Below are 12,784 nucleotides of genomic sequence, written 5' to 3'. Positions count from 1 at the left end.
AATAGAAGAAAGGGAGAAGAGGAGAGAAGAGGAGATGTCAGGAGAGGAGAGGACAGCAGAGGAGTGAAGAGAAGGAGGTGTGTAAGCATATCTACTGCATGTATATTATCACCAATTCCAATTTTCACAAAATCATCATAGAGTAATACTTCAGTGCTGAATGAATGTTTGTGTGAGGTGTGTGTGTGTGTATTTGTGTGTGTGTGCATGTGTGTGTGTTTGTGCATGCCCATGTGTGTGCATGGACTGTATGTGTAAGTACTGCATGTTTGCGTGCGTGCGTGCGTGCGTGTGTGCGTGCGTGCGTGTGAGTTTCTCACCAGGTTGCCTACGGTCAGCATCTTGTTGAACTCGTCGGTCATCGGGTAATGCTCCAGCGCCATGAAGAGTGTGTTGAGCACGATGCAGATGGTGATGCCCAGGTCCAGGAAGGGGTCCATCACCATCACCTTCACATACTCCTTCAGCCGCAGCCAGTCCGGAGTGCACGTCCACACCAGGTACTTCTGCGCAAACTCGTACCAGCAGGGGGGGCACTTCTGTTGAGCCTCCGCCAGCTCTGCAGCCCAGAGGAGGGAGAAGAGGAGAGAGAGAGAGAGAGAGGGAGGGAGAAAGAGAGGAAGGAAGGATGAGAATAATGATTAGTGATAATCCAGATGTGAAGATGTAAGTGTAAAGATTAAGGTTGTTTAAGATTGTGTAAGATTGTTTTTTATTGTTTAAATGTATGCATGTGCGTTATGTACAGTAGTTGTGGGTGAGTGGTTTTGTGTGTGTGTGTGTGTTCTCACCATCTATGGCGTCACTGAAGAAGCTGACGGAGCTCATGCCTCTCTTCCTGCGAAGAGGTGGAGCCTCCTCATGTCCATCAGGAGAGTGTGTTGCTGGGGTCGTGGGACTCTCCTGATACGGCTGGTCCTGACACAAACAAACAAACAAACAAATCAAGAAAGAATCAACACATACATAGTGTCCTCCCAGAACACACACACAAACAGACAGGTGAGTGCACAACACACACACACACGAGGTGAATTAAATATCCTCATAGAACACAAACTCAATGCATATACAAATATGCAAACACACACTCATACACACAGTTCACCACATAGGACACACACACACACACATAGAAAGACTTGAAAAGAGTGTGTTCATACATACACCACAAACACACACACACACACACACCTCTGCGTCCTCCTTGACCTTCTCCATGCTGCAGGCGGGCGGTGAGGTTGGGGTGGGCGTGTGTGTGTGTGTGTGTGTGTGTGGCAGCAGACAGGCCACACCGTTCTGGTCCAGCGACAGGTTTAGGCTGAGCAGCCCGTTCACGTTGAGGCTCGGCGTGGCCAGCAGGGCCTGCGAACACCGGCTCCGCACACTGCCCGCCCGCCGCTTGGCCCACACTGACGACAGCGCGACCGAGGACGCCCGACTGCGGCCGCCGTCGCCACCGAAGCCGCCTTGGACGCTGTGCTCGTCGTCGGCAAGGTCGGCCTCGGAGTTAATGCGTGGGCGGAAGCTGAAGATGCTGGCCTGGCTGCCTCGCCGCGTGCTCAGGGGGTGAGAGGAGAGCGCCTCCAGCAGGGGGTGGGCCGGCTGGGGGGGTCGAGGTGAAGAGTGGGGGGGGGGGGGGGAAGAGTGGGGGGGGGGGGGGGTGAAGAGTGTGGGGGGGTGAAGAGTGGGGGGGGGGTCGAGGTGAAGAGTGGGGGGGGGGGTGAAGAGTGTGGGGGGGTCGAGGTGAAGAGTGGGGGGGGGGGTGAAGAGTGGGGGGGGTGAAGAGTGTGGGGGGGTCGAGGTGAAGAGTGGGGGGGGGTGAAGAGTGTGGGGGGGGTGAAGAGTGGGGGGGTGGGGGGGGTGAATGGCAAGAGAGAGGGGACAGGGGGAGAGATGGGGAAGACATGAAAATGGGAGGAGGGGGAAGAGAAGAAATGGTTGATCTGGTGGTAGGACTTTTATTTCTGAAGCATGTATTTTATCTAGTGGAATAGTGCCATAATGCTCTACTTGAACACCCTGCTTGAACTTGACCCTTGATCCTTTAATAGATGATAGCACACAGGTAGCACAGAAGCAAGGTGGACAGGAGGAATGTGCTATCAGCATCTCAAATATCACTGCTTTATCTTCTCAAGCTTTCACTGCAAAAGCATTTTCTGCTTGTCTGGAGCAGAGGTGGAAAACTACTTAAACTACCTAAACTACCTAAAGCATTTTCTAAATACTCTCTAAATGAACTGATTCTAATTTGCACAATTCTGCAGCCAGGTAGATCAGCTTGTAATCACTTGTGAGCCAATACATGATAGGGCCTTTACTCTCCGAGTTTTGGGGCGGTGATAGTAGTAGCTAAGGAGTTGGGCTGGCATGCAGTAGTAGCATAGTGGTTACAGAGCTGGGCTAGAAAGCAGTAGCTTAAAAAGTGATGGGTTCAAATCCCAGCTTCCACCGTGTTGTGCCCTTGAGCAAGGCACTTAATACTGAGTTGCTCTGGGGAGAATGGCCCATATATAATTGACATGCAAGTCGCTTTGGATAGAATTTTCAGCTAAAAGAATAAATGTAAATGAGTTTTTCAGCTGTAGCCTTTTTTAAGATATCAGTATATCTGCATACATCTCTTTACAAACGGCTCTTTGCAAGCATCTCTTTACAAACGTCTCTCTAGACCTGTTAGTTACCATGGGCTCTTTGGAAGCATCTCTTTAGAAATGTCTCTAGACCTGTTAGTTACCATGGGCTCTTTGGAAGCATCTCTTTAGAAATGTCTCTAGACCTGTTAGTTACCATGGGCTCTTTGGAAGCATCTCTTTAGAAATGTCTCTAGACCTGTTAGTTACCATGGGCTCTTTGGAAGCATCTCTTTAGAAATGTCTCTAGACCTGTTAGTTACCATGGGCTTTTTGGAAGCATCTCTTTAGAAATGTCTCTAGACCTGTTAGTTACCATGGGCTCGTCAAAGGTGTCGAACTTGGAGCAACGGAGCTCTCCCTCTTCCTCCATCTCCTCTGAGAGGGTTCTGTGGGAGCGAGACCAGATCCGCCGGTCCCGCACCTCCTTGAGCGAGAACGGCGACACCTCGGCCGACTTCACCATCTCTGGCTCCTGGGCCGCACGCGCCGCACGAGCAGCGGCCTGATGGGAAACAGTAAGGGATACGTGATACGGGATTTTCAGAACGTTGGAAAGTACTCTATCCGTTAGACAATGTCAACACACAGCAAACATTCATTGCTTTTACCAGATACTGTGATTATCAATACAATTACTACTTAATACTGATTCAACCAACATTCATCGCAAGCTAATTCTAACCCTAAACCAAAAACCTGAGCAGCATTCATTACTGTCATGCCATTTGAGTCTAGTCTCACTCTCCTTGCTCTCATCCTCTACATCTCTCTCTCATCTTCTACTCTCTTTGTCAGCCTTTCTACCCTTTTTCTAGCTTTATCTTCATCTATATACATTATATCTCTCTTTTCCTCTCCTCTCTCGCCTTCCTCTGCTTTTTGCACATGGTCTCTCTCTTCTTACTCTCTCCCTCTTTGTCTCCCTCCCCTTCCTCTATCTCTCCCTCCCCTCTCTCTCTTCCTCTATCTCTCCCTCCCCTATCTCTCTTGCTCTCTCTCCTTCTCCCTCCCTCACTCACCCTCTGTTCTCGGCGCAGGTGTTCCATGGCCAGTTGGAACTCTCGTTCTTTCTGCCAGGCCTCGGCAATGGTGGCCTGGTTCTGCTCCTCGTAGGCCATGGCCACCACAGCCAGGATCAGGTTGATCAGGTAGAAGGAGCCCAGGAAGATGACCAACACAAAGAACACCATGTAGGTCTTCCCTGCCGAGCGCAAAGTCTTCAACACACACACACACGCACACCACACAAAGGGGACAGACAAGGTAATTTGGTTCCTTCCCAAACAAAAATGGACTCTTCTGTAGCCAGTTTTTCGTACACTGAATTAAGCCCAGCCCATCTGTTATTCTAAGACTAGGTTTAAAGCATAGTCAACTGGTCCATGGATGTTATGCAACTTAAACACTTCTTTACATTTATTTATATATAAGGACAACACACGTTAATCAACATTTGTGTAAATGTGTTAACCAGCCGGCTAATTTTCGACTGCAGTCCTTTGGTAAGATCTTGTAATTACTTGTAATATTTTAACTTGGCCAGTTGTACATCAATGCCAGGTTGGTAATAAAATCACACACCTGTGACTTTACTGTGTACATATGTGGGCGTACCGGTGTACAAGTGTGGGCATACCTGATGGTAGAGGTTCTCCCAGTAGTCCTGGGTCATGAGACGGAAGAGGGACAGGAAGGCCCAGCCAAATGAGTCAAAACTGGTGTAGCCATAGTTCGGGTTCCTCCCTGTCTTCAAACAGTCAAAGCCATCTGGGCACTTTCTACAGGGGAAGGGAGAAAGCACAAAACATGCATAGTTTATCGCGCATGGGCCAAGGTTCCAAATGAGTAATACAACTGCTACTGATTTACAGTATCTTGACTAGCATCTTGAGTAGCCTACAGTTGTTTTCTTGCTAACCTCTATTTTCAGACAGACACAGGAGAGGTGTTAAATTCCTAGTGCTATAGGTAGGGAATTTCCCACAGCGGCCAATCAACAACCAAGTCTATTTAACATCAAAAATATGGGCAACAAAACATCACCAACAGAAAAGCCTCCAAAAGCATTTCACCGGGGATATCAAATATTCTAGAAGTATTTGAATCAATCAGCACGTTTTCATGCTGGGAATAAACCTATTGAATCAGTTTATTGTCCAAATTCTGTTTATGTCAATATTCCGTTTAACCTGCTTACAAGCAAGTTGAATGTCACATTTTGAGCATATTCCTGTTTACATAGCAATCGAAATTATTACAAATAAGTCAGCGATGCAGCCTACAAATAGGCTCCGAACTTCATGACGTAAAAAAAACACCTTCCACATCTTCCACCTGTATTTCACTTGTTCAGGCGTGCGTCAATAGCCAGCCTCATTACGTTTTTTACAAATCTTTTTAAAAACGTCGCTATTACGATACAACACTCTACAACACTCTTCCTTCTGGGAGCATATTCCGTTTAAGGTATTTTCATGGCCCAATATTCCGTTTAAAACAGACATATGCTAGGGTGTGCAAACGGTTTAGTAAACCGAATATGGCGTTTTTTGGTTTATTTCAATCAGAATAAGGTGTTTACAAGACACATGCATATTTGGTTTATTCCCAATAAACTGATTCGAAACCGTTTATTGGCTGCATGGAAATAAATGTTTTGGCAACGGCAATGTCTTGGCAACGGCACTGTCACGCTATGATGGTGGGAAGCACATTCATTATGTATCCCTCTGTCTTTGTGTGTCTGTGTCTGTGTCTGTGTTTGTGTGAGTTATTTAATGTGTGTGTGCGGTGTGTATGTGTGTGGGCCCAGAGCCTATCACTCCCTGCTGAGACATCTCAGGTTGACAGTGGAGTTGTCCAGGCCCTGCGCAGGAAGCATGTTTTCATGAGAGAGTAACCTCAACAGATTGACCCCACTCACAAACACACATCCTGTGTATAGAGTGTAGAGTGCTCAGTGTCCTCAGTACTCGCCCTGGCTATGTGTCTGTATGTCTGTGGCTGGGCTTGGGCTTGCCTAGGGCCCAGATGGAAACTGAGTGTTGAATGTTAGGATAAGAAAGTGGACAATTATTCATATGCCTTACAGTATAATTATGATGTCTTATATGACCCCCTGTGTGCCTGGACTTCAATGTCCTGTCAGAATATTGCAGAATATCGGTACATTGTGGGACATGTTAAACAGATCATGGGGATTAAGGACCCAAACAGTAGGACATCATGGTCATGCGGATATCACAAAATATTGGTGTCTATACTCACCACGTCAAAAATTCAGTTACACAGAAAAACAACTTCACACTATGAGCTCCAGAAGCCATGCAGCACTCCTAAACCATGAAACAACTTCACACTCTGAGCTCCAAGCCATGCAGCACTCCTAAACCATTAAAGCCTTCATGTAAACCCACAGCTTCTTTCTCTTGTGGAAGAGCTGATATAACTCACTGCTCTTTGTCCTTTGGAAGAGTATAGTTATATTGCACAAGTGCATAAAACAACCAGGAATTAAAATACGATCACCCTTAATTTTCTCCCCTGATTAAACCATAAACCATGAAGCTCACCCTCACAGGTTACTATGGAGAGGGTTTGTAAAGATCCTCCTAAACTTAGCTCCTGTAGTGTGTTTATAAGTGTTTGTGTGTGTGTGTGTGTGTGTGTTAAGGGTTAAGAGACCAGTCCAAATGACCCCTGTAGCCCAGTCCCCAGCAAGTCCCCAGCCTGTCCAGGCGTAAACTGGCCGGTCTGTGGGACGTCCAGGAGATACGCAGGGGGAGAGCTAACAGGATTACAGAGAGACAGATCGACACGATGCTGCGGCTGACATGCTCTCGTACTGGGGCCATTACAGACAGGCAGAGGGAGAGACACTGAAGGAGAGAGAAAGAGAGACTTAGGAAAAGAGATGAAAAATAGCGAAACAGACAGGGGGAGATAGATGGAGGGAAATTTTGAGTACATGTAGCAGGAGCAGAGAGAAAGTAAAACAGAGCAGAGGAATGGAGAAGAGATAGAGAAACAGAGAGAGGAAGTAAAGAGTTGAGTGAGAGAGAGGGAGAGATGGAGTAAAACAAAGAGGTCTGGCCACACTGGCCATGACAACTATCAGATCAACTATAATCATGATCACTGGTCAGTGATACCCAGGTTTGAATCATGAGGCGCCACACTGGTCAGTGATACCCAGGTGTGAATCATGAGGCGCCACACTGGTCAGTGATACCCAGGTGTGAATCGAACGTGCGGTCACTGCCCTATCTCACTCCATCTCTCTCCCACTCACTTCCTGACACACCTCAATGTCTTATCTGAATAAATGCAAAATGGCAAAAAAAAGATACTTCAAAAATTCAATGTCAACTTCATTTGCAAATTTGTTGGACCTCTTCACAAGCACAAGGAAGTCAAAGCTTGTGTTGATAAAGTAGTAATTAAATTATAGATATTCAACATGGTGGTCAAAGTCTTGACTTGTATTTGACATCAGGCTGCCTGCTGGGAAGAAAACGCCCCTCCGAAATATTCTTCATGTTTTCATGTCTTCTTAAATGCCTTGACAATTCAATGGTTTCACATGGTCAATGTTTGTGTCATTCACAAAATGGCTCTGAAAGCGATCCCCAATCATATTATTCTTGTTATCATTTTGGTAGTGCAGTATGGACATTGTCATTCCTATGGGCTAAAGTTTATCAAGTTACATCGTCAGCAATGGGGTCAGAGCTTCATAAGGCAGAGCGAGAAAGTGAGACCTGAGAGAGAGAGAGAGAGAGAGTAAAGAGAGAGAGAGAGAGTAAAACAGAGAAAGTCAAACAGACAGAGGTACTTTGGTATGAACCATCAGCAGAGGATTGGTATTAGTGAGTGTGTGTGTGCATGAGGTCATTCCAGAGAGAGAGCGAGATGACTGGATACAGCCTGCGGGAGAGGGCAGGGGCATAACATTCATGTCAATCTGATAGAGAGATAATTTAGTAATGGTCTGGAAAACAGCTGGACACAAGAGCTATGTTCTGAGCACATCTGTGGATCACTCCCTCTTCTCTCTCTCCCTCCATCCTAACCCCCACTCTCCCTAACCGATCCTCCTCTTTCTCTCCATCCTAACCTTGCTCCCTCTCTGTCACTGATCTTTCTCGCTCCCTCTCTTTCTCTCATTCATCACAAGCATTCAAAGTTTCTCAGAAATCCCAGAGGTATTTCCTTGTGGAAACTGTCAATATGTTAATCTCTCTCTCGTCCCATGTTAGGCCAGCTACTTCAGACAAAACTATCCTTAATTGCCTGCTACCATTTTTAAAAATGGCGTCTGACGTGCTCACAGCCGGCCACATTTTCACAAACAAGTCAGTTAGGTGCCACCTTACAGATGTCCATATAATAGGGTGTAAAATGTGGATTGGCTGATCCTCCTATCTTGGAAGCTACCAATCCACATAGACAACATACTCTTGTGTCCACCAATAATATGGCAGCTAATTGACTATATCAGTGGTTCTCAACCTTTTTTCAGTGATGTACCCCCTGTGAAATATTTTTTCAGCCAAGTACCCCCTAACCAGCGCACAAGAATTACCGCTACGCTTCAACCACGACTCCATCGTTTGAGTTTTGACAGTGATTGACAGGTGAAGGCGGGTGGCATGTGACAGGTTGGGTCGAACCATCCTGGTATGGAGGGGACTCTGGGTTTTTAGGATAATGAAATTGAATACTGAAAATATAAAATTAATTTTATGAACTTATATATTCCTGAAATATTTATTAAATAATTGTTTTTAAAGTATGTTTGCATTGATTCTACTTTTTAAATATATGTATATTTTAATTTTTTCATGTATTAGTACTAGCATTGATTTTATTTAGATTTTTAAAGAATTAAAATATAAAAAGCGTATTATAAAAATTCTTATATTTTGACATGTATCTCATCAGAGCAAGCTCATAGCTCTACATGCATTTCATGTGTGTGTAGGGCAGACTGTCCTGAATCTGGCAATATTATTGCCTTGGTGGAGGGATTCTCTGGGGCTGAGCAATTTACAGACATACAGTATGTGGTGTGCGCCTTACAGAAATAAATACCATTTTTTTATTTAGTGATTAAGAATGACCTTTCTGCACTCCATATCTGTGACAGAACTGATCTGAACTGACTTGACCCGAGTTTACGTGTTAGCCTGTGTGTGCCTATGGTGTCTGCACCTATGACTTGCCATGAACAAAGTAAAGGCAAAAATGGTGTTTCTTTGTCGAACAAATTGGGGTGCAATGTGAGCCTTGAATTAGATGCCATGCAGGAATTTGCTAGGATCTCAAAACCAGATTATGAACATTCTTTGCCATAGAGAAACACACAATAGTGTTGGATTATAAACATGCTTTGCCACAAAAACAAACAAAAACGTGAGTTAAGTCGAGCTATATGAAGTTATTATTTTGCTGTCACTTCGTCTGTTTTATAACCCAGAAGGATGTACTTGGTATCAAATGATAGCTCTGTGTCTCCTCTTTCATCTGATTTGCTTGCCATATCTATGCGTTCACGGGTTCAAGTAATTCAAACAAGAGTAATGGGTGCGCAGGTGAACGCAGAGTATAGACTGTAAATATGATGCAATTTGATTTAATTTCATGATTTTTTTTATTTTCATACTTTAACGTACAGACAAGTGTCTCGCTGCGATGAACAGTTGCGGAGCAATGTAACAAAGAAGAAAGGGTATTTTTTGACGCACTTTGCGTCAATCTGGTTCTAAGGGTTAAAATCTCACGTACCCCCTGGGGGGTATACTACGAAGCATGTTAGACATATCTAGGCTATGTAGATATATCGAGGCTTGACAAAGCCTTGACTCAGGGGTATACGTTAAGTGATACAACAATAGCAGTTATGTGATATATTTGTCAAACTAGGCTTTCAGCTCAGATCTGTGCGCGTTCTAGGTGTTGGGATGACGTTGGCCAATCGTGAAACGTGGAGACGCACAAGACCGCCTCTATTTAAAAACAATTACTTCCGCATTCATGAGCGATAGCTTAATCTACACTGCAGTCATTTTTTGTGTCTGACCTATAACATCAAATAAATCAGTTGTCATCAGTTGTTGTATGGTATGCACGTCCATAGTGGGATATTTGCACGCACAGCACTATTAAAGCGCATTCAAGATCCAAAATGTTAGTAGAGGCGGAGCTCCACCTGTAAGATATATGACAGAATCCTACACGTGAGAGAACTTCGTTTTTAAGACAATTGATTGGTCAGTGGGCGGTAGATTACACAATTTGAGCTATAACTTAGCACATAACCTCCTCCCGACCAGGTTTGGTTGACAGGATAAGATACCATGGTGATATAGCGACACTAAAACAGATCCACTTTCGTGTCACAGCATACCCTGGCTTTGAGCGCAACATACCTCGCTAACCCACTAATCGAGATTAGTTAGATTTGTCCAGGGGAAGGGAGTTGTCAAGGGGCATGTGATGGGTCGGGAGACGGGCCAGGGCTAAGCACTACACAACCATCTTGACAATGACGGAAGCGTGCACTGTCAATTAAACACAGAAGGTAGAAGAAAGGGAGTGCATTATAAATCCATGTTAAGTGTGCTGGTGTTAGAAGTGTTAGGATTCTTGGGTTGTTAGAAAGTGTTGTGATGACCGTAAGTCATCAGTCGACCCCGGTTCAATTCTTGAACCCGCTGTGGTGAATCTGTGTTGCTTTGGATAAAAGTGTCTGCTACATACCAATCGACTTATACAATACTCTGAAGAATTTATCTATTCAGGCTTTACTGAAACAGTAATCAAATCTCCTTAGCCTTAGTTCCAGTTCTAATCTTAGTTAGGTTCTACTGATCGGTGCAATGGCCGGTCATATACTGCCCAGAGGGGCAAAGCTGGTGGTCACACATACAGCCCAGTCACATGGATGGCTGATCTCTGACACCTCAGGATTACCATGAAGATGCTGCGCAACATTGTGTAAGAATACAGCGGCATGATGCAACAGGCTGTGCCTGCCTCTCACACCATACCCAATCTGCTGCCTGGCCTCTGTCACTTCCCTTTGACCTCTAAACATCCTGCTGCACAGGATGCTTCATCCTCTGGCTAGTGAATAAAATTGTGTGTGTGTGGGGGGGGGCAATACACTCTGAGGAGAGTTATAGCATATGGCTATCTGTGTATGCACTAGCTGCGTCTGCATAATGCAATGGACAGCGGCTTTGATGGGTGGCTGAATGGGGGTTGTTTACAACTTAGGGTGTGTGTGTGTGTGCGTGCGTGCATGTGCTTGTGTGTGTGAGTTTGCGTGTACGTTTCTGTGTGTGTGTGCTTGCGTGTGTGCGTGTAAGTGTACGTTTCTGTGTGTGTGTGTGCGTGTAAGTGTACTTTTCTGTGTGTGCATGTGTGTTTCTGTGTGTGTGTGCTTGCGTGTGTGCGTGTAGGTGCACGTTTCTGTGTGCGTGTGCGTTTACGTGTACGTTTCTGTGTGTGTGTGTGCGTGTGCTTGTGTGTGTGTGTTTGTGTGTGCGTGTACATTTCTGTGTTTGTGTGCTTGCGTGTGTGCATGTAAGTGTGCGTTTCTGTGTGCGTGTAAGTGTACGTTTCTGTGTGTGTGTGCGTGTAAGTGTACGTTTCTGTGTGTGTGTGCTTGCGTGTGTGCGCGTAAGTGTACGTTTCTGTGTGTGTGTGCTTGCATGTGTGGGTGTACGTTTCTGTGTGTGTGTGCTTGCATGTGTGCGTGTAAGTGTACGTTTCTGTGTGTGCACACACACATCACTTTATTGTTCATTTGGCTCTCTCATTTTCAACTTGTTGGGAGGATTACAGCACAGAGTGGAAATGTGGCTTCGGGAAGATTAAAGCCTTGTCTGTGAGAAGTGACTACTACTCCTCCCCCACAGTCAAACACACACAAACACACACATACACACACATGCACACACACACACACACATACACACACATGCACACACACACACACACACAGACACTGACACACAACACCCATAGACAAGGTGACAGTCTGTGGACACACAGGCACAGCTGTGTGGTGACCTCCACGCTAAGCAGATGTTCATGTCATCATGTTCATGCCCCCCCCCCCAATAGAGCAATAGAGATTTAGGGAGTGTATAAGACTGTGTTTTTGACAGAGGGTAGAACGTATAGATAGATAGATAGATAGATAGATACTGAGAGAGAGAAATAAAATTAAAAAAAAAGGGATAGAGAGATTCTGAGAGAGAAAGAAAGAAAAAAAGAGGCAAACAGACAATGAGAAATGGAGAGATTTAGAGAGCAAGACAGGCAGACAGAGAGAGAGAGAAAAAGATTAAGATTACGATCATTGTTCTGTTACGGCCATTAACCAACACAGAAAGCGCTTATACCGGATTGGATAAAAACTTAACAGAGGGGAATCCTCTCCTCCGTGCGGGAGAGAGGCAGACATTCTCACGTCTTATACTGTATATATATTCTGTCTCAGCCAGATGAAGACACAGCGACCGTCCCACTACATTTCTCCGCTTCACACAGACATGCGGCAGAAATGTGTGTGCCAAATTAAAATGCCTTACAGCTCCACAGAGAGGACAGACTTCTGGCATAAATGTGTGTGTGGAAGAGGTCCCAACATTTGAAACAGTAAAGCTTTTAAATTGCTAGACTCTCTCTCTCCAGTTATCCACATCCCAACACACACACACACACACACACACACACACACACACACACACACACATACACACACACTACAATCACAGATCCCTGTGAATCAGCAGATCTCTCCCGTTGAGATTAAGCGTCTGTCTGTTTGGACAATATTGGAAAAGATTAACGACAGCAAAGTTGACGCATTGCTATTGAGTGCACAGAACTATTTCCCAGAGGCCCCTCTGCCTTATGTAACGCCATGTCTTTTCTCTCGCTGTCTCTGGGCCCTCTCTGGCTAAAGTGTACTCTACATTTATAACGTCACAAGTTACAATTATAACTTTTGTCTCAGAGAAGCTACTTCCATAACAACCATTAGGTTGTATAGTAGAACAGTATTCCAGTAACGTAAATTCAATTCAAACCCAATATACTTGAGGAAACGAATTACCTTGGTTTGTTTATTA

The 12,784-nt window shown here is 45.0% G+C and overlaps 1 protein-coding gene across 1 annotated transcript in view; it reads right to left on the bottom strand.

The window, feature by feature from the left end:
* Positions 1 to 12,784, bottom strand: part of LOC143133485 (sodium channel protein type 2 subunit alpha-like) — a 66,684-nt gene that overhangs the window by 39,646 nt on the left and 14,254 nt on the right. The window contains exons 8-13 of the mRNA XM_076293246.1: positions 4,276 to 4,417; positions 3,659 to 3,856; positions 2,956 to 3,141; positions 1,195 to 1,647; positions 779 to 918; positions 321 to 564 (exon numbers count right to left, since the gene is read on the bottom strand). Of these exons, the coding sequence (XP_076149361.1) occupies positions 321 to 564; positions 779 to 918; positions 1,195 to 1,647; positions 2,956 to 3,141; positions 3,659 to 3,856; positions 4,276 to 4,417 (1,363 nt within the window). The remainder of the gene's footprint in view (positions 1 to 320; positions 565 to 778; positions 919 to 1,194; positions 1,648 to 2,955; positions 3,142 to 3,658; positions 3,857 to 4,275; positions 4,418 to 12,784) is intronic.

This window comes from Alosa pseudoharengus, unplaced genomic scaffold, assembly GCF_046254945.1.
Source record: "Alosa pseudoharengus isolate Yale_2024_CS ecotype anadromous, Long Island Sound unplaced genomic scaffold, YU_APseudo_1.1 YU_APseudo_1.1_scf_2, whole genome shotgun sequence".
Taxonomy (NCBI): Eukaryota; Metazoa; Chordata; class Actinopteri; order Clupeiformes; family Clupeidae; genus Alosa; species Alosa pseudoharengus.
The sequence above is the reverse complement of the archived record's forward strand: the minus strand, read 5'-3'. Positions and strand labels throughout refer to the sequence as shown.